At 44.0% G+C, this 24249-nt stretch overlaps 1 protein-coding gene across 1 annotated transcript in view; it reads right to left on the bottom strand.

The window, feature by feature from the left end:
* fam241a (family with sequence similarity 241 member A) overlaps positions 1–16473 on the bottom strand; it is a 63644-nt gene extending 47171 nt beyond the window's left edge. Inside the window, exon 1 of the mRNA XM_028805101.2 lies at positions 16170–16473. Within this exon, the coding sequence (XP_028660934.2) occupies positions 16170–16286 (117 nt within the window). The 5' untranslated portion in view covers positions 16287–16473. The remainder of the gene's footprint in view (positions 1–16169) is intronic.
* Between the last annotated feature and the right edge of the window lie 7776 nt (positions 16474–24249).

Raw genomic sequence — 24249 nt, 5'->3', positions numbered from 1 at the left:
TTGTCCAGTTTCAGTACTATGTGGGTAAAGCCACAGGGTACAGCTAATAATAAATAAGTTAACACGTAATAATATACAATAACACAAAAATTACTTTTTTTTTTTTTAAACTGAAAACACTTTCTCTGAATAAAAATAATTTAAATACAAACCTTACAAATTAATAATTATACTATATACATATTTAATAAATAAGCACACACTGACACCCTTTTCTGTTTTACCAGCTGTGCTTCACATCTAACTGATCAACGGAGACCTCAGCGTTAAAGTTTGCGGTGCACCATCTATTGAGTTTGGCAATGCATGTAGTAATAAAATTCATTGCATCTTTCATTCCAACAGATGGTGCATCACAAACATTTGTAATAATTAAAAGGCATTACTACAAATGGTTGTGATGTGCCATCTGTTGGAATGACAAATGGAATGCATATGTCTCTGTTATATGGGATTTGCAAAAGCAATGTTAATGTTGGAATGGCAAATGCAATGCACTGTATTGCTACAAATGCTCGCAAAGCACCATCTGTTGGAATGACAAAGACATAGCAACCAGACATACACACAGACAGACACTTGCTATATGATTTAATTAAGGTGGATGGGAAATGCTAACTTGCAACTTCAGATGACCACATGTAGAAAAAAGTGTTCACGCTGCTGACGTCTAGCCAGCTTAGAAATGAAATCTGAAACTGCTGAGCTGTAAGGCCTCTGGCACAAAGCACTCTAAAATTGTAGTGACGATGCTACAAACAGCTTCAGATTCAAAAAACATTATTTCTTTGTAGGTAAGCAGGTTTGCAAACTCAAGCTTTACTTTTTAAAGTGATGTTTTAATGAAACCAAATCGTTGTTGCCACTTTGAAAAGCTGAGGCCAAGTAAACTCAACTGCTGGGTTCATTAAACACTGCAGTCATAACTTCCATTCCTGCTACTCAAACCTGTCATTTACAGAAAACACAACCTGATAGTTTAACGAACATCATGAGAGGATTGCCAACATGAAAAACAATGGAATCAGACCCTCGTAGGATTCTGTTTATGTATTAAAAAAAAACAAAAAACCAAGTTCAGTCGCAGTTTTCGTCCATTTTGTATTTATCTATTTCCCCCAATTCTGTCGTGGTGTGTAAAACACGAGGCAGACGAGCTGCTCTTCTGTCTGTTGTCAGAAAAATGACCAACAGACATTGTAAAGGTTTGGGACAGCCACCCGTATGATACGTCCTGGCTGCAGAAGGCTGAAGTTTTAACAGAGTTGTTCACAATACCGAGTCCAAAACAGAAGTGAATATATTTGGAGGTAAGATGGCAGCTTTAAAGGCCGGTGGAGGAAGTGACATCATTGATGCTGGGAACCGGAAGTGATGTCATCACAAGTTCCAGGACCAGAAAGTGATGTCATCAGAGGTGCCAGAAATTTCCAGAGAATGGTCTGCAAGGAACTGAGGGAGACAGTCAGCGCACTCCGCCACCCCCTGGTCTGGTGTAGAATTACAATCACTCGGGCCCTTTAGCTGCCTCCTACTCACACGTGTGTGACACTGTGAAGTCCAAAGTCCACCAATGTGCTCCTTTCTCCGCGTCGCTGCATTATATGCATTGTAGTGCCAGATGAGCGCACACAAGCCCACCCCTACATCTAAAGCATTTTTTCATTTTTAACAACTCTATTGTTTTACAAGATCTGTCACTCATTTTAGGTTTTTTTTGAGTCCTAGAAAATCGGACAGTTTTCGGAATTAAAGCTTACATTTCTTTGTTATTTATCTTAGGCCGCTAATTTGACAACCCATTGTTAGGGTTGTGACCACCGACTAGCGACACGACAGGCTAAAAGGTCATCTCTGGAGGTTCTTCGCTAGCTGAGTTTGCAAATTTAAAGCCGCCATTTTGTGCCGTGTATTTGTATTCCTTTTGCTTCTCTGGTTGTTGACTCAAATTGAATTTCTGACTTTGATTTTTGTCCCCACAGTCTACCCCATAATGTCCCATGGTCTATTTTTTTTTTTTGTTTTTAGACTTTTGCCTAAAGAACTGGACCACCTGGCACTGAATGAACTCATGGCGGTCGCATCATTCTTTGTATTGATTATATGTACTGCTATTAGTTTTGATGCAAATCTTCTTCTTTCAGCTGCTCCCATTTGGGGTTGCCACATCGGATCATCCAAAACTGTTATAACTTTTAAATGAAATGTCTTTGTCCGACTGCGATTAGCGTAACTGGCAGGCCGTCCATTCCTTCTCTAGCGACAGAGCGAGAGGACATTCTTGTGAAGTCCTCTATTGAAGGCTGAAGTTTGGTAGTAAAGTCGGCCCCAGTGAGCAAGGGCTCAACACGAGGGGTACAACATGGACAGCGAGACGGGGAATATGCAGCACTCGTACAGCAGACGCGAGTATTGGCAGAGTTTCTTTGCAGCCTTTGCAGTCGATTTTCGTAAAGCGTTTGACTCAGTTGATCGAGTTGCCCTGTGGGACATCCTGAGACTTCATGGGGTCCCCTTGAGGTGGCCTATACACTGGTACTGTGAGTGCTGTGCAGAGTGGAGGCAGACCCTCTGCATTCTTCCCAGTTGGTTCAGGGGTCCGTCAGTGGTGTGTTCTGCTCCTTCTCTGTTCAATGCTTGCTGGACTGGGTGGTGGGCAGAGTCGTGGGGTCCAGTAGCTGGGGGGAATGTGTTGGCGAAGAAAGATTCACTGACCTTTACTTTGCTGACTCTGATCGGGGCTGTCAGGCAGTTCAATGCTCCCTCCGGACCACCCAAATGCTGATACTCTTCGGTTCATTTTGCAATTTCTGCACAATATACATTATTTCTTGATATTCCTGTTTGTTCCGAGTCTGTATGTTTATTTGCTGTATGCACCTAAACGTCCCCCCCACCCCCGAGGTTAATAAAGTTTACATTTCTTAGAGTGACTATCACTGAAGATTTGAAGCGGGCACAACACATTTTGTCTCTTATCAAGAAGGCTCACCAGTTCCTCAGACGTCAAAGGCCGGCTCGCCCTTCTCCATCTGTTCTCACCACTGGTCTACACACATCATCCTGGTATGGCACCTTCTCAGCTTAAGGGCATAAAGCACTATGGAGGGCTGGTGAAGGTGGCACAGAATGGCACTGGCACGCTCTTCAGGGCACATACAGTACAATTAAAGATGTCCGCCATTCTGCTGAGCTGCTTTTCTCACTCCCCCCCACCCCTTTGGCTCGCACACACCAGTCGATTCTACCCACAAGTTGAAAGATTGCTGAGGAGTTAATCATAAAAACATAACAGACAGCGTATGTAAGTATAGGACACTTGCAAATGTGTAGATCTGAACGTTGACAGCATCTACTGCATGCTACATACACTATGCATACTATACAGCTTTTTAGATTATAGTTTTGTCAACTGAGTAACTAAGATTTTCATGGCACCATTTCCACCTGACAATAAGCTTGACTTGACCCCCTGCTATCAGGACAGCTACTTGTCACAAAATGACAGCATAAGGTCGGGTTCATACTTCACATGACATGACGCGTGCGCCTGTGGACGCTACTGCTATGCAAGAGGTGTGCCGTTTATATTTGAGTGTGTACTTTATGTAAATCTAGGAGATTCCACCAGGTGGCAGTGTGAGATATCATCACAGTGAGCACAGGCTCAGGTGAATTGCTTGAAAGGTCCATTAAATTCCCAGGACACCTTGCCACAATATCTCTGAAAAGGATGGACGTTTAATGATTAAATCCATCAATCCAGGGATACGCCCATCCCAGCAAGCATTAGAAGCGAGGCAGAAACAAAATCCCTGGACGGGGCATCAGCTCATCGCAAGGTAAACACAAACACACACACAGGCGTCATGTTAGTGTCACCAAATCCCCAAACCTTCATGTCTTTGGAAGGAAACTGCAGCCCACTGTGGAAACCCACCAGGAAAAACATGCAAACTCCAGGCAGGGAACACAAGGGACGTCGCTACGGCTATGCCACCGTGTCACCTACATGTGTCATTATTATCAGTATTCATTATCTAAATGAAGTTAACGACTTATCTGTAAAATGTCACATACATACTTTAACACATTCCATCATGAAAGGGATATCAAATAGTAATCGAAGGCAGGGGTCTCCCAACTCCAGTCCTGGAGGGCCGCAGTGGCTGCTGGTTTTCATTCTAACCCTTTTCTTAATGACCAGATTTTGCTGCTAATTAACTCTTTGCCTTCATTTTAACTGATGCACAATTTAAGACTCAGGCCCCTGATTTCTTTTTCCTTAATTAGCAACCAAACAATATTAAGACACAAAAATGAACCAACACGTAAACAACAACCTGCGTCCATCACACAATAACTGAAAATAAAGGAAGGTGAAGGCCTCAGTAAAGTTGATCTGCTCAGGTCCACAAAACATTTTGACTGCCAGCGCTCTTAAAAAAGAAAATCAACAGTTTTGGAATTGTCTGCCAAGGCAGAATGAGCGCCATGGAATTAAATAACGAGTTTAATTAGCAACATGAATTGGCTTCAGATTAAGAAACTGAATGAAGTGAAGTTGGTTGGAGTTTGAGGACCCAACTAAGTTGCTCATCTGTTAGCTCACTAAACATCAAATTTATCTTTAAGTGCCGTTTGAGGAAAAGAGAATCAATTCAGTGGTCAGAGTCCCAAGAAAAGTCAATTTAAATAAAGGGAAAAAGTTAAATAGCAGCAAAAACTGGTCACTAATTAAGAAAAAAGAGTTAGAATGAAAACCTGCAGCCACTGCAGCCCTCCAGGACCGGAGTTGGAGACCCCTGATCCAAGGATTCTAAACGTGCACTGAATTGGAATATCATACATGTAACGTGTTCTATGTGGTGATCACTGCCTGCCGCTGTTGTCAGGTCAGAAGGAAGACCCAGCAGCAGGTAACGATTAACAGCTGGGTCGGCTTTAAGATTACTTTATCATTGAAGTGGACCGTCGTAAACGTCAACTATGAGGTTAAAGTGGACATTTCGAGATTAAAGCCAAAAAATTTCAACTTTAATCACAAAATACACCTTTTCAATGCATCCCTTATTTTTTTTTGCCGCCGTACATTCTGATGCTGTTGTGAAGGTGCAAAAGATGGCACAGAAGATGGTATGTGAGACCTTTAAAATGTGTCATGTCGTTACGGTGGGGAATATGCGACGCTTCAATATAAAAGCACCATGAATGGATTTGTATGTCGACGTTTGCTTCAGCACATCGAACCCCTCATTGAACATCAAGGCCACACATTGATCCTGTAGTAAACTGAGACTCTGACGTCACATTCCGACTTGATCACACTGCGCCACCCGATTTTTTGCTGGTACTGCAACTCGTGTTAATTTCTGAGGACATACTCAGAGGATGTGTCAAATGAACGCTGGGAACTTGAGGCAGCCATGATGCATGCGCATACGCATTCTGAGCATGAAGTATAAACGGGACCCAAAGAGAGGACTACACGAGGGCCTGAGAGAGCGACAAGGAGTGTATGGAGATAGGATTTGCACGAGTGTACACGTTCTAAGCGTGAAGTATAAATGGGCCCTAAGACACCCAAATCACTTGACGGCTTTTCACAGCAGCATTCTTAAAACAGTGACAGTCAACAAGTGCTACACGTTAAACTTCGGAGGAGGAGGAGGGGGAGGAAGTGATACAGCACATTACCGCACCCGTCACATGACAAATCGACTCAGGATCCCAGATTAAGACCAAAGTGCAGCCATGCAACGGGTCACACCTCAGCACCACACCAGTTCAGATGGAATGGAACACTGGGAGGTTTTTTATGGTGGCTGGAGTGCCAATTTTTCCCTGCAGGTTGGTGGACCTAAATGCAGGACTGGATGACAGATTACCGTCATAACCTGCAATTGCTCTGTCCTGGGTAAGGGCCTTACTCAGGGGCCCCAACAGAGTAGAGTCACGTCTGGCGTTTACGGGATTTGAAACGGTAACCTTCCACTTACCAGAGCAGACCTCTACCACTCCACCCAGGTGTGTATGTCTGGACAGATCAGGTCATCAATACTTTCCTTGGTTTACTTTACAGACTGAAGAGTGTCAAGCGTCTTGCGTTCTTAATAAACACACAAATGAGGGGAGACCGTCGTGTCTGTTGGGCTCACTTGGTTAGTTACTGGCCAGGCTCCCCTCATGTCTCCCTCAAGCGTTTATTTGTTAGCTATGTTATATGGGCTGAAGACGGTGGCACAGGAGACAGAGCTGGAGGTGGCAGAGTTAAAGATGTGAAGATTTGCACTGGGTGTGACGAGGATGGACAGGATTAGAAATGAGGACATTAGAGGGTCAACTCAAGTTGGACGGTTGGGAGACAAAGTCAGAGAGACGAGATTGCGTTGGTTTGGACCTGTGCAGAGGAGAGATGAGGGGTATATTGAGAGAAGGGTGCTAAGGATAGAGCTGACAGGTAAGGGGAGAAGAGGAAGGCCTAAGAGAAGGTTTATGGATGTGCTGAGAGAGGATATGCAGGTGATGGGGGTGACAGAACAAGATGACGAGGACAGGAAGGTATGGAAGATGATCCGCTGTGGCAACCTCTAACGGGAGCAGACAGAAGAAGAAGAAGAGATAAGCCGCCTAAAAGTGAAAGTGGACATTTTTAAGAGCCACTCCCCAATTTGAAACAAAATGTAGTTTACAGATAGCGATAATAATTTAACAGTACTTTATGATAATGAGTTTGCTGATTTTGCCCACAAGCAGTAAATTTAATGTCAGTTTTCGAGATTTGGGATGACGGAAAAGAAAAACGACAGAGACGGACTGGGGGGGGCCAGCAAACACAGAGCCGGCTTGTTTCAAAGTTTACCAACTTCCTCATCGCAAAGACAAACACACGACTCATTCAGAAAGGAATTCTCCGATTAGGTCTTCTGAAAACGGTAGCAAAACGTCACCCATTTATTACTCAGAACCACTCCACTCCTAGTTTCAATTTGAGCTTGTGGAGAAGGGGGCGTGAGGGGCTCGAGTCAACAGCAACACACACCAAGAACAACTGAAATACAGCAAGTGCCAATCACGAGGCTGCTACTTCAGCCCGTCACAATCCGTAAAGGTGAGTCACTCCACGTGGCAGAGCTCACGCTCTAGTAATACAGCAACCTGTGGGTCAGTTCAGTTACAAGCAGCAGGTACTACTGGGATGTTGTACCACGTTAGTCATTATGAGTGTAGTGACAAGTCCTTTTATTGGCTAATTATGAAGATTATAATATGCAGAGTTTCAAGGTGACTCGGGTCCCTTCTTCTGATTGCATATAATAATAATAATAAGGGGCGTGAGTCGCCTCAAAAGTCTGCATATTATAATCTTCATAATTAGCCAATAAAAGGGTTCATTCTGCTGGACTTCTCAAGCAGCAGGTAGGCAAAGAACAGGACATGAAAATCAGCACACCTTGGCCTGATTAGCTTTGTGTTCCTGTATGTGCAGAGTTGCCGTTTTGGATTGAAAATGGCCTGCATTATAACAGTCACAAAGTAGGTGGGGGGGTACTTTACACCAGGGCCCACCCTGCACCTCCTAATGGTAAGAATGAACATTAGCCACAAATGTGGACAGCTTTTGAGAAACCATGGAGAGAGCCTTTCAGAAAAGCTTTCCCAGTATGTGGTTCCTGATGTGTGGTCTCCAGGCGAGAGTGAAGCATTCAGCAGGCCCCAGTGTGCAGACAGACCTTTGTGGTTGTCAGTTCCGCTCCACACACCTTAAAATGCCACATCCAGGTTGTCCTAGACTGATGGGCAGACAGCTCGACCCTTTCAACGGGGAGCCAAAATGGTTCATTTCACACAAGTGATGGGAGTTCCTCATACTAAGTGAAAATCAGCGTACAACAAACATCAACCTCACATTTTCGCTAACAGGGTTTATATTCAAAGCCTGACATAACCAACAGTAGTTGTTGCCACTACAGACCCCTGTGTTAAAATCATCGAAATATTTTTTCCCTTCGATAAGCACCACTCAATACTACAGAATGACAAAGTTGTGATTTTTTTAACAAAAATCATTAAACATAAAAAACTGAAATATCACATTGAGACAAGTAATGAGACTCTTTGCTAGGCCACTTGACGTGGCTCAGGTGCACCCCATTCTCTCTGATCATTGCTGAGCTGTTTCTACACCTTGTTTGGAGACCACCTGAGGTCAATTCAACTGAGCACCTGAGAACCTCCGCGCTGATGGGAGAGCCCTGCAGGAGGAGGACCACCACTGCAACACTCTGCTAATGCAGGTTTTAGGGCAGGAGGCTCAGACCGAAGCATCTCTAGATGACACATGAAAAGCTTTCTTGGAGTCTGCAAAAAAAAAAAAAAAAAAAGGCACCCACTGTAGAGGACCACCACACTCGGAGCAAGACGATTGTCTGCTCTGCTGAAATCAAGACTGAACGGTCGGGATCCGGAAAAGTTACCCCCCACACTTCACTCCAGATATTATTCCTATCACCTACCTCGATTATTTAAACTTTTTTAAAAAATTATTATGACCTGTATTTTATTTATTTATTTTGATTTCTCTCTATTATATAAAAATAATCCTGAGATGAGACAAGACTTTTTGGAAATTATTTTCAAGTCTCGCCCTCCTCTCTACCATTTCCGGTTCACAGTCCTCTCACCTCTCATTGGTGTGAATGCTTTTGTTAGATTCAGTTCCTGAGCTCTCAGCTCTTATAAATTTTTATGTTTCTCTCACCTTAAGTTCCCAATAAAAGAAGACGTATTATGTCCAAATCGTATTGAAGAATTTCATCATGAAGGGTTATCAACAGAAAAAATGAGTACACAGGCAATCCTAGCACCGAGAAATGAAGTCCAACGAATTAACGCCAAAAGTGTTGATTGGTTACACATCAAATTGCTTAAATGCTTATCAATAGACTCTGCTGAAACAGTTGTTGGTGATGGTGCAGAAGATGAAAACATCAACTAGCAATATCACAAACAATATCTACAACCGTTAACACTGTCTGGTCTTCCACCAGCCGATTACTGTTGAAAGAAGGATGTATCCAAGAAAGGTAATGTAGTCCATCTTCACTAGTGACATTAGACACCAAAGGAGATCTTGATATGCCATTCATATTAAAACGTTGACAGATTTCTGTTCGAATGTCAATTGTCTTTGCCAAAGCTATTCTAAATAGTCGGTTTATTTATTAGGGAGAAAGAAACGAAATTCACTCACAGGCAGTTATATGTTGCGTTGTCATGATGAAAGTCCAAACACAATCAAAATGCAATGCAATATTGATGAAAATTTCATTCAAAAAATTGTTTTTACTGAAGTTTTGCAGTAAAAGTGTAAGTTTAAAAAGTATTTGCGTGTTAATTTCAAAACCAAACAGAACAAAATCGCATTACGCAACAAATACCTCTAACGCAACATGAAACATAATTTACTTTCAATTTATTATGTTTTACTCTTTTTATTACGGTTAATTACTCGCAGTAATGTAAAACAGTTATTTCTATTATGCATATGTAACAATTCCCATGAAAATAATCTGTTTAAATTGCACGTCCGCATCCCCATACGTGAGCGGCAGAGCCGTGAAGAGGCTAGCGGGTAGTGCCAGCCAAGGGGTTGATGAGCGAAGCGAGAAGGGGGTGAAGCCCCCTAGTTATTTTAAATATTGAAATATAATTCCATAGAACTAGAGTTACTGGATGTCGCGCAGTTTTTTCATCAGCAACGTTACTCAATTTAACACTATGGCCGTTAGGCAGCAAAAACTGCAAACTTGCACTGCGTGACTATTGGCGGTGCTGAAGAACAAGCAGTGCATGGCAGACAGTGTAATATCAATAAATACGCCAGGCCCCGTGCCATATAACATTATACAAATTGACAATGGCAAAGAGCGTTCCATCAATAAGAGGCAAATGAAAATCAGTAGATGATGACAATCACATTTACGTGTTTTCAAAGAGCACAGTAGATGAACAACACGGAATATGGGTTTGCGAAAAATGTTCCACCTGCTAAAGGCGTGTTTAAGTATTTGCAATTTTAACACATGCATTTCTTAAACCAAAATAAATCCTGTGACCTACTCATTATCTACAGGGAGCAAATTGTGGAAGGCGAAATGTGAGAGGCAACTTTTCCAATAACCTGAAATATCACACCTGAAGGAAACCAGGGACCGCTCATCATCCGAGTAACAGCATTCCAGCGGTGATCATGGTGGTGGCAGCATCAGGCTGTGACAGGTACTGGGGTTCAGGGAAAGCTGAACAGATCAAAGTATTGAGTTGTCCTTAATGAAATCCTGCTCCAGAGTGCTCTGCGTCTCAGACTGGGAAAAAGGTTTACCTTCCATCAGGACAATGACCCCTAGTCACAACACAAGAGTGGAATAAGGACAACTCTGTGAATATCCTTCACGGACATGAAGGACCCAACCTGAAAACAGCTGTCCACCGATGATCTCCATCCAACCTGACAAAGGTAGAAAAGAGCCAGTTCCAGGTGTGCAAAGCTTGTTGTGACAAAGCTAAGAAGACTCCAAGCTGTAATGGCTGCCAAAGAGCCTTTAACAAACTTCAGGTTTTTAGTTTTAATAAATTAGCAAGAAAATCCGTAAATCCTAATTTCACTTTGTCACTCTGGGGTATCGAGTGTTGTTTGATGAGGGGGAAAAAAAAATGATTTTAGGAAAACTGCTACTTGACAAAATGTGTGAAACGCAAAAGTAAAGGGGCCTGAATATATTCTGAAGGCACTATATATCCCTTTTTATTGCTCACAATAACTTCTTGGAATTTTTGGTTGTTTTGTACAAATAATTTATTATTTTAATTAAGAATCATATCAACTAGAAATTACAGTAGAGCTCCATGCATTTCTTAATGTTTAGTGCATGCACAGACTACCAGACCTGTAAGTCATCAATAAAACGATTGTAAAATTAAAAGATGGGTGGACTTCTACTACTTGCTACTTTCTCTGCTGCTCTTTTTCTGTGGTGGTGATCTGTGCCCCCCGTACCCACCCACTTGATCAGGGCGCCATGCAGTCCAGATGGATTGAAGGCCAGATGCTCATGTGACCCTCATCATCATCTAATTCTTCCACATGAAGCCTGAAGACCAAGAGGACTGATTGAGATCATTGATGTGAGGTAGAACGCCCAGTGGGGGCCCTCATGGCCTTGGACCCCCTGCACATTTTGTCTTTTTTTTTTTGTTCTTCTAGTACATCTGGAGTATTTTTTTTGTTTGTTTCTTCTGTCCTCCTGGCCATCAGACTTTACTTTATTCTTTGTTACTTAGTATTGCACAGACTTATTTTTATATTTCTTCTTTCTTCATCTTGTAAACAATTTTGAGCTGCACCACTTGTATGAAAATGTGCTATAGAAATAAATGTTGTTGACAGTAAAATCATGAATACAGAGTTCTACACTCATCTAAAATCAAAAGAAGCTTCACGGCTGTGTCCGTCCATCCATTTTCCTAACCCAACCTGTCCAGGGAAGGCAATCCCAGCAAGCTGTGGGTGCGAGGCAGGAAGAACGTCTGGACAGTGCACCAGTCTATCACACAGTGAAGGGACACACATGCCAGCCCAACAGGGTCCGTGTAGCATCGCCAATCCAAAACACCCGCGGGTCAGCGGACTGTGGGAGGAAACCCACGCAGACATGGGGAGGACATGCAAACTTCATGCAGGGAGTACCAAGGACTTGGGCCCAAGTGCCCTTCTTGTGAGGCAGCAGCACTGCCACTACACCACCAAGCCACCCAAATGGCAGTATGTGAGTAAATTATATACCGTGTGCCAAACACAAGACGAGACAGTAACTGTAAGTTCTACCCAACCATTTTCTTAATCTAGCGATTTCAGCGTTGGCGGAAGCTGAAGTTTGCATTGGTTAGCAGTGAAACGTTAGAAAATGGTGAGGAGAACGGGCCATTCAGCCCAACAAGCCTGTGTACCCCGTTCAGCTAAACTGTCCAAAAAACATCAAGTTGAGATCTGAAAGTTCTTAAAGTGCCGCTCTCCACCATGCTACTCTGTAATTTATTCCATGCGTTTTTGGTTCTTTGCGTGAAGAAACGCTTTCTAATGTGTACGAAATCGACCCTTAGCTAGTTTCTAATCATGCCTCCATTTTCTTGTTGCAGAATTAGGGGTTCAGTACCAGTCCACCTTAATAAAAGGATCATTGTCTCTGTCTGTCTGTGTGTCCGTCTGGTTGCCATGTCTCTGTCACTACAACAGCCGGTGCATCACAAACATTTTGAATAATAAAAGGCATTGCATTTGCTATTCCAACAGATGGTGTCTGTCCTTAATGAAATCCTACTCCAGAGTGCTCTGTGTCTCAGACTGACCTTCCATCAGGACAATGACCCCTAGGCAACACAAGAGTGGAATAAAGACAACTCTGTGAATGTCCTTCACGGACACGAACCCAATCCAACATGTCTGGGGACAACCTGAAAACAGCTGTCCACCGACGATCTCCGTCCAACCTGGAGAAAAGTCTCAAATCCAGGTGTGCAAAGCTTGTCATGACAAAGCCAAGACGACTCCAAGCTGTAATGGCTGCCAAAGGGCCTTTAACAAAGTGTCTGAATACTTCAGCTTTTTGAGTTTTTGCAAGAAAATCCACAAATCCTAATTTCCCTTTTGTCATTCTGGGGTATCGAGTGTTTATTTGATGAGGGGGAAAAAATAAATTTAAAAAAATCTCCAATGATTTTAGCAAAACTGCAACCTGACAAAATATGTGAAAGGTGAAGGGGCCTGAATACATTCTGAAGGCACGAAATCTCTCCCTCTTTATTGTTCACCATAACTTTTGGGTTGTTTTGTATGAATTTATTATTTTAATCAAGAATCATATCAACTAGAAATTACGGAAGAGCTCCATTACACTTGGGTCCTAATCTGGGATCCTCAGTTGGGTTGTCGTGTGGTGGGTGCGGCAATGCGCTGTGTCGGCGGGTGCTCCTAACCTCTCTCTCCATTACCGTTCTTGATGTTTAGTGCATACACAGACTACCAGAACTGTAAATCATCGGCTGCTTCATATAAAGATACGCATCACAAATCATTAGCACTGCTTTTACAAATCCCATACCAACTGGCACATAACAGAGACATAAGCATTACATGGCACAATGCAAACATTAATGTGGAGGTCTGTGCCGATTATGTAGATTTCACCCCACTACTTTCTTTTCAATTTTAAACACTTCAACCTCATCACATCTCTTAATCTCCATCTCTTAAAATAAAAAGATTCGTCTCCGTCAATCTCTCCTCATAGCTTGTACATCTTAGTCCTGGAATCAGCCTAGTTGCTCTTCTCTGGACTTTCTCTAATGCTGCTGCCATGTCCTTCATGTAATATGGACAGGACTCCAGGTGAAGCCCCTCTAGTGCGTTATGTAACTTAAGCATTACCTCCCTTGACTTGTACTTCACACCTCGTGACGTATAACCTGACATCCCATTAGTTGCCTTGATTACTTCTCTACACTGCCTGGTTGTAGACTCCTCTGTGACTCCTAAATCCTTCCCATGAGGTCTACTTTCTAGTTTCAGACCGCCCATTGTGTATTCAAACCTAACATTTTGACTCTCCACATGCAATACTTTACATGTACTTACATTAACGTTATCTGTCCAAAGCTTTACTCTGTAACATTTTCGCAGACTCTACATTACCAGCCTTCCACCTACTTTGGTATCATCTGCAATCCTAACCTGCTTTTGATTCGATTCATCTTCAGATTGTTTATTTTTTATTAAAATGCGCAGAACCCCATGCACTGAGTTTTGAGGGACACCACTTTTAACATCACTTAAATTTTTACAAATCTTGTGCCCCAAATTCTTCTAGTTTGTTCACTAACCTGTCGTGTGGTGCCTGACCAAAAACCTTCTGAATATCAATATAAACATTCACCTCTGTTGCTTCCTCATAAAATGCTAGCATATGGACTGAAACAGGAGCGTCCTTGTCTGAACTCACGTGTACAAGATACTGGTAAAAAGCAATTTAGAAAAAAAGGAAACAAACTAAGTGATTACAAGATATTTTATGAAGGAGATGTTAAGTCAATCTGTGATTGTGCTGGCAGAGGTCACGGCAGCCCAACTTTTCTCAAGAAGCCACACGGAGTCTCAGGAAGGCAGCAGGATCGGGCTTTTAATGGGTGATGCACACATGGGCTCAAATCAAGTGAAATGAGGGCTCGAGGACGGGCAAACCAGACTTTTATTACAATGCTTATCTCCCAATGCATTTGTCTCTTGTCACCTGACTCCCTAACATCCTGCCACTTAATTGGTTCCACCAACATTTCCCAGTTCATCTTTCTCATACATCACATATGCTTGATGGGGCCTAGTCCCACCTAGCACTGGTCCAGGGGTTGCCACCAAGACTTACAACCTCAAGTTCACATTTCTTATCTGAGAGTACTCCCCACTCTTCATTGCATACTTGACCCTTAGCTTATAACAAATTGGTGGTTTTTGGCTTATTGAGATACATAAAAAATAAACAGGCCTAAGCCTTTCCAGTTTAATTCTTACAGTGCTCGGACTCAATAAAATATAATACTTCTTTCTTTTATGTGCTCATGATTCGTTTTAAATACATGTTAGTCAACAGTAAGATAAACATCTCTCTCTATACCAGGGGTTCTTAACCTGAGGATCTGATAAAAATTAACATTTACATTCACTATACAGTCTGGTACTGTTGATTTACAGCAGTAGTAGTAGTAATGGTAATAGAAAACGTAGCTGTGGTAGATCTGTTTCAATTTGCACAAGATGATTGTATTTCAGAATTATAATGAGTAGCCATTACTTTTTGCATAGAGTGTTTAAAGTTTAATAATCCTTTGTGTATGTCATATATTTATGAGACAATCAAATCTCGATGAATAAAGTGCATTATATTCAATGTGTTTATGTGAATATTTCTGGGGAAGGGGGGGATCCATTGCTTTCATTAGATTCTTAAAGGGGTCCGTGACTCAAAAAAGGTTAAGAATCACTGGCCTATATGATCTGCAAAATAAACTTCCATCCATCCATCCATTTTCCAACCCGCTGAATCCAAACACAGGGTCACGGGGGTCTGCTGGAGCCAATCCCAGCCAACACAGGGCACAAGGCAGGAAACAATCCTGGGCAGGGTGCCAACCCACCGCAGGACACACACAAACACACCCACACACCAAGCACACACTAGGGCCAATTTAGAATCGCCAATCCACCTAACCTGCATGTCTTTGGACTGTGGGAGGAAACCGGAGCGCCCGGAGGAAAATAAACTTTAGTACTAAAAAAAAAAATAAAACCTAAAACGCTGGTCAAGAGTGATTTAGTAAAGTAATCAACTGATAAGAAACGCCCTCGTTGGTCACATCCACCTGGAAGTGACTTCTGGAGAGGACTCTTACTTTTCCTTCCTTGTATTTTTTTTTCGTGTCAAAGTCCACGCGGCACGATGGCTTCCACCGGCTACATGCTCTGAACACTGGACGGGCACACTGGTTTGGGATCTTCACCGCGCTTTGAACTTTTTTATTGAACTACGTTAACTGTAACGCATGTAAGGCATCAACCCGGCCTGCAGGCGGCGTCAGGACATCGCACACAGCCTCAAACAGTTTGCGGACCTGTCAACAGGCACACCAAAATACCACACAGCCAGCAAGTCCGACCACAATCGAACTGAAAGAACGTGGGCAGGCTGGCCGAGCGACCGACCGACTGCGCTTCACCGCCAACTCCGAGCGAGTCCACTCCTATAGGAACTAAAAAACGGCACCTCGTCTACGGCTACAGAAAAGTTCAACTGATTCTTCGGAGCCGACTGTCACGTGTGCGTTTGGACCCTCGAATGGCGCTCAAGATGTCAGTGTGGGGGGTTCGAGCCCACGCCCACCAATGGAGCAGCCGGTGCCGCGTGACAGGACACGCCAGAATAGGAACTCGCCTCGCTTAGCCCACGATCACATCTGAAACGTCGGCGTGACTGTCTGCTGCTGGACACGCCGTCCCTTGTCGCCCGTTTCCCACAGCACACTCCCCCGACCGCCACGCAGACACGAGCCTCACGCTTTACCTGCTCCGCGTCTCGCCGAGACTCGTCAAACCTCCGCTGCAACTGCCCTTCGAACTCTTCGTACTCGCCGTTTCTCCCAGCCGGCGAATCGCGGGCAGGAGAGATTAGGGCCGACATTGCACTCCGCTTGTCCGTGGCGACGTCCTCTTGTTCCCTTTTTTTATTTCTCACGCCCCTGTTCTCTTCGGAATTCCAGTCTCGTTGACAGCCAGTTGCTTTTCCCCCTCCAGTGCGGACGGACTGCCTGACTGTGAGCGGCGCGCGGCTTCTCGTAATCTCGTGCTTCCCCGCCTCTTTACTGCGGGGCGTGCTGACGGCCGCAGGGGGGCGTGGGCACGAGAGGCGGGGCGATGACGCCTATTTTGTAGTTTCAAACTGTACTCGCAGGCGGCGGCGGCGGTCGGAAGTCGCTGCGATTTCCCCTACAGATTAACCGACGCAGGTGGGAATCGAAACGCGACCATTTTGCCGGTGGGTTTCATCTGTCAATGTGAGCTTTAAACTTAATGAATGGTGAGTAATATTTAATCAGTCTGATTATTGGAGTTTGTACACGAGGTGCGTCTCTCTCTACGCCAGATGGCCTGTGCCACAGGGATCGCTGGTGGGTGCAATGAGAAGACATGGTAACTTGATACCCACCTGTCCTTTCATAACTTCCTAATCTAGCAGGGCAGGGTTTAGGGGCAGCTGGAGCCTATCCTGGCAGTCACTGGGCACACGGCAGGAACAATCCCCTGGACAAGTGTAGTCCATTGCAGGGCCGTAACTTGACATTACATTCTCAAACCCACCTACATTTACATTAATTTGCTTAGACGCTTTTATCTAAAACGACTTACAAATGAGGTCAACATAATCGAGCAGGCAGGAGCATAGACAGCTTCCCAGGTGAGGTGGGGTTTTTTCCCAAAAAAATGAACTTTATTCAATTTAGCTTACAATTTTGTTAATTTTCAATAAATGTGATACAGATATTTTACTGGCCTAAGGGTTTCTGGTGAAAAGGTTCAAATAAACAGAGATTGAAACAATGACATTTACTATTCAGTGCCTGCCTTTGTTTCTCATTCCCACAATTTCAACTACATAAAGAAATAAACCTTGTAAGAAAAACTGTAAAGTAGAACAAAATATTTGATATATCATATACTAATAATGCAGCAGTGTTTTATTCAGTTTCAATATTGTACTTTTAATTTGACTTTTGCGAGTTTTATTTAAAAATTACTTCATTTTTAAAGGCGGTTTCATAGTGAGACTTTTCCAGATGGCACATTTCAAAGTAGCTGATTATTTCAGAAAGTCTCTTTTTACCTGGTGTGGTGGACACCTGGAAGGAGGAAGAACCGGGAGAGGGACAATACCTCCGCCAGGCCATGAGAGGGTGTGCCTAGGGCATTGTCTCCCCCGAGATACCAGATGGCAGCCTCCCTGGGTTCCAGCACCACTACAGATTCCCACAGGGCACAATGAGAACTGTAGTCCATGGGCTCAGCCCTGTTGGGTTCCTTGGATGCTGCCAGGGGGAGCAGAGGGGACTAGTGAGCCATACTTTGTTGGGCTCCAGCCTTACCTGGGAGTTCTCCTGGGCCACAGTCTTGGGACACCAGAATTACTTCCCCCGGGTGTGTCATAAAAGGAACAGCCTGCTGCAGTTCGGGGAGCCAGAGTTGGGAGGAGGAAGACAAAGCTTGATGGAGGAGTGGAGGAGAGACTTGTATTAGAATTAGTGTGGCAGTCATGTGGGAAACGATTCCTTGGAAGAGGAACTTGGTGAACTTGTAGCCAAGCCTTTTGTGTCAGGAGTTTGGGGAGCTGCAGTGCCCTCTGGGGACTACAACCGTTAGTTATGAAAACCGATCACCACAAGTAAAGAACTCTGAACAAACTGCAAGCTACACAATCAGCCGTTCAACAGAAATTCACCAAACGGGAGTCTTCAACTGCTTCCTAAATACATGATGGGGGGCAGAATTTTGAATGTATAGTAGGTGGGCATATCACACCTCCACCACCTGGGCAGTACACATGAAAAGAGTCTGAATTGAGACTTGATGCCATCACCATCACACTCCAGAATAAAATGAAGACCGACTGGGGTAGGAGAGCCCAACTGCCAACTAATCCATCAAAGCAGGCATCTCATGGACTAAAACCCAACACCATAAAGCTGCAGTGGTGATTAAACCCCACAGATGGTGTGCCCCCCCCCCCCCCCCCCCCTTTGCCAGGTGCCCATGTTGTGAGGCACACATAACAACTATTGGAACTCCTCAGACGGATAAGTGGTCAGGCTGGAACAGATTAATTGGCTTCAACACTTAGGCAGCTTTTATCTTAGTCCCTCTGAGCCACCACCTGCAGCTACAGTGCAAAGTCCAGGGTCGCCGTAGATAAGAACTGCCACTCCGTTTACTTCTGATTGGCACACGGGGACACTTAGGATGGACTTATTTAGGACTTATTTGTTCCTATCTCAATTGGGGTGGTTTGTAACAAGAATGAAGCGAGTACATCAAAAAAAGGTTTGGGGCAGCTACCCATATATTATGCCCTGGCTGCAAAAGGATAATTTTTGTGAGTTGTGTTCAGTTTGAAGTCCAAAACAGAACTAAACTTAGTTTGGTAAGAGGGCGGCTTTAAAGGCCATGACCAGAAGTGACGTCATGTGGACCGAAACCAGAAGTGAAGTCGATGAGACTGGAAGTGACATCATACATAGCGCTGGAACTGGAAGTGACATCATCCATGGCGCTGGTAACGGAAGTGATGTCATCAATGGCACCGGTACCGGAAAGTGACGTCATCAATAGCGCCAGCACCTAGTGGGATTTCCTGGAGATAGTCTGCAGAGGACGGAGAGAGAAAGTTGGTGCAGCACACCACCCCCTGGTCAGGCGTGGTACTACTATTATTTAGGCCCTCTAGCTGCCTTCCAATTGCACGTGTGTGACAGGGTGCAGGAACACGCTGTAATCAGCGCACGCTCCCAACCTCTCCTCCTCTCTCCTCTAATAAATTATAACAAGTTACATTTTCATTGCTTTCCATTTCAGTTGTATCACCTTTAATAAAAGATAGTTTAAATGAAGGTGAAATCTTCATATGTCCACTTATGTTAAAGAAGAAGTAGCATTTCCTGGGGTGCACTTACTTTTTCACACAACTCTATGTTTCTTTGCTATAACCCAGGTGTGCTGTGGTTGGAGTCCCGGGAGGCGAGCCCACCATGACATCATAACTGAAGGACCGCCTTTATTCAGGCTGAGGTGCCTCAGAGAGTCGTTAGGTGTTGTGTTGTGTGACCAGGTGAGCAGACCAAGGATGGCAAAATAAAGACTGGAGTGCCATCTGGGCAGCTCCATTTAATTGTAGAAAAGAGAACTGAATGCAAACAATAAAGCTGGTACCCCGGCACTCCAGTTATAGGGGTGTTCAGAGGCCAAAGACCCTGGAGCCCTGTCATCATTGAGGTCCAGGTCTAAAATGAACGCCGCCTTCCGCGGTGCGTCCATCCATTTTTAGGATGGTGGAAGTGGAGGAGCATTTTCTGGGCTCGGCGGGTGGGGCTGGATGCCATCCACAGATGTCTTCTTGGAAATAAAATGGTTGGCACTGTTTCCCCCTCTCATCCCAAGGTGGTATTGCTTACCTTCTCAGAGCCTGAAAGGTGGTCCCCAGGCACACATGAATGTCAGGGGTTAGGACCAACAGTTGTAAAGACCATTTTTATACCGTTGTTCTCTTTTTTTGTGGATTTCTGCTTCTGATTTAAAGATTTTTGTCTTTGGACTGCAAACTGGTTGTGTCTGCTTTGGGTTTTTCAGACAAATCCTTTTGGTCTTTTCCCTGTCTTGCCTTTGGGGGGCACAATTTGTCCAACTTCCTTCATTTTTGGTCTTTTTTTTTGTTTTTTTTCATGGTTTTGAAGACCAAATATTCACTGGTTACAGCAGGAAATATAAGCATTGAACGTGTCAACGACGTTCTCAGTTGGTATATTTCTAATGGGGTTATTGATATGAAATTTACACCGGATGTCGGTAACAACCCAAGTAATCCACACATACAAAGAAATCAAAGCAAAGAAGTCCATAAATTAAGATATGTGTAATAAAGTGGAATAAGCATTGAACACGCTTACTGAAATGTATTTAATACTTAGTAGAAAAGCCTTTGGTGGGAATGACAGCCTCAAGACGCCTCCTGTGTGCAGAAATGAGTCGCATGCATTGCTCAGGTGGGATTTGGGCCCATTCTCCTATCTTCAAATCTTGAAGGTTCCGGGGGTCTCTTCTATGAACTCGGATCTTCAGTTGTGAAAGGATTCAAACGGACACATTCAGAGGTTTGGGGGCACCCGCCCGTATACTTGAAAAAGGCTGCCAAAAGTGAAGGTTGTGGTTCAAAGTTGTACAGACAAACATGGCGGTTTTAAAGTCAGGCAGGGGAAGCGACATCATTGGGGGCCGGAATCAGAGGTGACGTCATCTAATCAAGACGAAGTTTCCCGTGGTCGGTCTGCCGATGAAGAAGAGAAAGGATCAGTGCACTGTGCCATCCTCTGGTCTGGCATTGAATTACCTTCATCTGAGCCCTTTAGCTGCCTCCCATGCCCACATGTGTGACACCATCTGGGATTCAAGTTGGGTGATTGACTCAGCCAGCATCCTGGGAGATGGCAGCAGATTCTTAACAAGAATGTCCCGCTACATTTCTCCATTCATCATTCCTTCCATTCTACTATGAAGTCTGCCAGTGGTGTTTTTGGGGTGATGTGCAGCGCCATTTCTCCTCCAGACATGGTGTGTTCAATGACATCCAAAGAGTTCCATTTTGCTCTCCTCTGACCAGACTCTACTCTCCCAGGATTTCATTGGCTTGTCCAAATGTTGCGCAGCAAACTTTCAATGAGCTTCAATGTGCTTTTTCTTCAGCGGTGAGCGTGGGTAGAGGCCATGGTGGTTCAGTGCATTACTTCTCGTTTTCTTTGAGACAACTGGACCTGCTAATTTGCAGGTCTTCTGAAGCTCTCGGCAAGTGGTCCTTGGCTCTTCTGATTGTTCTTTTGACAGAAATCTTGCATGGAGCAGCTGGTCGTGGCCGGTTTATGGTGAGATGATGTTCTGTCCACTTGTGGTGCTCACTGGAACATTCAGAAGTTTGGAAATGCGTCTGTCACCAATGCCATCAACAATAAGGTGGCGAAGGTCTTGAGGGAGCTCTTTGCTTTTACCCATCATGAGACGCTTCTTGTGTGACACCCTGGGAATGAGAAACCTTACTTTTTATAGGTCATCGATTAGGACTAAAGCAGCTGATATTCATTTGCACTGACGGGGGGCTATCAGGATGGACAGATCTCAGCTGCTTTCTTGGGTTTCCAGGCTGTTTTGCACCTTCTTTTCTTCAGGTGTTCAATGCTTATTCCCTGCATTATTTCACTTTATTGCACATAACTTCATTTATGCTTTGATTTCTTTGTATGTGTGGATTACGTGGGTTGTTACCGATATCTGGTGTAAATTTCGTGTCCGTAGCCCCATTAAAAATATATTTACTGAGAAAAACATTGACACGTTCAATATTTATTTTCCCCGCTGTATATGTATTTTCAATTTGAAAGTATTATTAATTTATAAATATGAAACTAGGGGGCTGTGCCCCCTGCTCGCTTCGCTCGCCAACCCCTGGGCCTGCGCTACCCGCTAGCCTCTTCATGGCTCTGCCACTCGCGTATGGGGATGCAGATGTACAATTTAAACAGATTGTTATTTTCATGGGAATTATTATGTATGCATAATAGAACTAACTGTTTTACATTACAGTGAATAATTAACCGTAGTAAATTAACACGCAAATACTTTTTAAACTTACTTTTTTACTGTGAAACATTTTTGAAACAATATTTGGAATTAACTTTTTGTCAATATCGCATTGAATTTTGATTCGGTGTTTGGACTCTCCTCGTGACAACGCAACGTATAAACCGCCTGTGAGTGAATTTCGTTTCTTTCTCTCTATTAAATAAAGCAACTTTTTCGAATGTTTGGCTCTGAGATTTGTTAATTGTCATAGCAAAAGCTATTCTAACAGTTTTAATACAAATGGCATATCAAGATATCCTTTGGTGTCTAATGTCATTAGTGAAGATGGACTACATTACCTTTCTTGGATTCATTCTTCTTTCTACAGTAATTCGGCTGGTGGAAGACCAGGCGGTGTTAACAGTTGTAGATATTCCTCGTGATATTGTAAGTTGATGTTTTCATTTTCCGCACGATCACCGCCAACTGTTTCAGCAGAGTGTATTGATACGCATTTAACCAATTTGCCGTGTAACCAATCGACAATTTTTGCATTAATTCGTTTGACTTCATCGTTTCTCGGTGCTAGGATTGCCCGTGTACTCATTTCTTCTGTTGATAACCCTTCCTGATGAAATTCTTCAATAAAATTTGGACTTAATACGTCTTCTTTAATTGGGAACTTAAAGTGAGGAAAACGTAAAAATTAATAAGAGCTGAGAGTGCAGGAACTGAGTCTGACAAAAGCATTCACACCAATGAGAGGTGAGAGGGCTGTGGGCGTGGCTAAATACAGTTGAGAGGAGGGCGGGACTTAAACAAATCTCTTGACAATAGTCTCGTCTCACGGGAGTTGACATTATCTCTTCCAAAAAGTCTCGTCTTGTCGCAGGATTTTTTTTTATATAATAGAGAGATGTCACACAAAAACTCATGAACCAGTGGGCCTTGAACTTTGATCGACATGCACAGCGGTAGGAAAAAATTGGAAAGTCTTAAATTCACAAAGAAAATCCTCTTCCTTTCAGAATAAATTAGAAACAGCAGTGATCTGCGATGGCCGTGAAGCCTGCCATTGGAGTTGGGGGCCAGGCTGCTCGACGCGGTCCTGTTGTGTGTCTGTGTGGCGGTGTGACTGATGCCAGTGCAGGTCAGATGCGGTTCTTGAAAACCTGACCTGCTCAGGCCTCTACCTTGATGTCCATCTCAAGAGCCCGCTGCCGGCCACACAATGTCTCTGAATTGCACCATCAAGGCTTTATCATGGATCATTGGCTGAAACCTGCTGACTTTGAAACTTAAATCCAGCATGATCTGAATGTTAGTCTAGTAATGTGGACTGGGGGGGTGCAGAGTCAAATCAAGAGATTCAAATAGGGACAGCGTATGCCATCCAGACCTGAGAGGAGATGCCAGGTGAAACACCAACTAAAGGATCTGGCATGGCAGCTCATAGAAAGAGACTGAGGAGAAGTTCAAGTGTGACAGAGTTCTGTTCTGGGGGGGTTTGTTGTCTTTCTTAGGCCACCTTAACAGTGGGAGGAGCAAAGCCCCTAAAATAAGGAGGATCTTTCCATTAAACAGCCTTACTTGCTCGCTGTTTGAGTCGGAGCGCCAACTATTCTTCCTGGTACCTCGGGTCCTTTCAGTGTTTTTCCTGTAGAATAAAAGAATGTGATGGTTGTAATGTGGAATTTATGGTAATAAGTGGTTGTTTGCCATAGGTTGCCATAGGCCCTGCCATGGCTCGCTCTAAAATGGGTCACCTGGCTCTGCACTTTCTTGCCAAACTCTCTCGTTACATGGGGTGGGGGTCCTGCCTACTGGATCATCTGCCCCCTCAGCATCCTGGCAGGTTCATTTCAAACGAGCAGTTTAGTTTTAGGACGTCTGCAGCGTTGCACAGCACAGCAAATGCCCAAAAGTGTTGAGGTTTGTTATCATGGATCTCATCTTACAGGATGTTGGCACCGCTTATAAGATGCCATCTGCACCCGGGGGTGGTCCAACAGTACAGAAGTCAAGTGTGGAGGAGCCACAAGAAGTGAGAGCATTGTAATAAGACCGCACTGAAACCACAGGGGTGGTACAGCTTCCTGCATAGACTTACGCCGTGGCAGCTGCTCACAATCTACTGCTCAGCCGAGGGGCGCCCCGAATGGTGCCACGCAGACGGTGGCAAGAAGCAATGGGACTGATGGTCTGTGGAGAACAGAAGGCAGAGAGAATGCAAGTAGTGGGCTCTTAAGTTTGGCTGTGGATGTGAACAG

The sequence above is a fragment of the Erpetoichthys calabaricus genome, chromosome 7 (genome assembly GCF_900747795.2).
Source record: "Erpetoichthys calabaricus chromosome 7, fErpCal1.3, whole genome shotgun sequence".
Lineage (NCBI taxonomy): Eukaryota > Metazoa > Chordata > Cladistia > Polypteriformes > Polypteridae > Erpetoichthys > Erpetoichthys calabaricus.
This window is presented reverse-complemented; position numbering and strand designations above follow the sequence as displayed.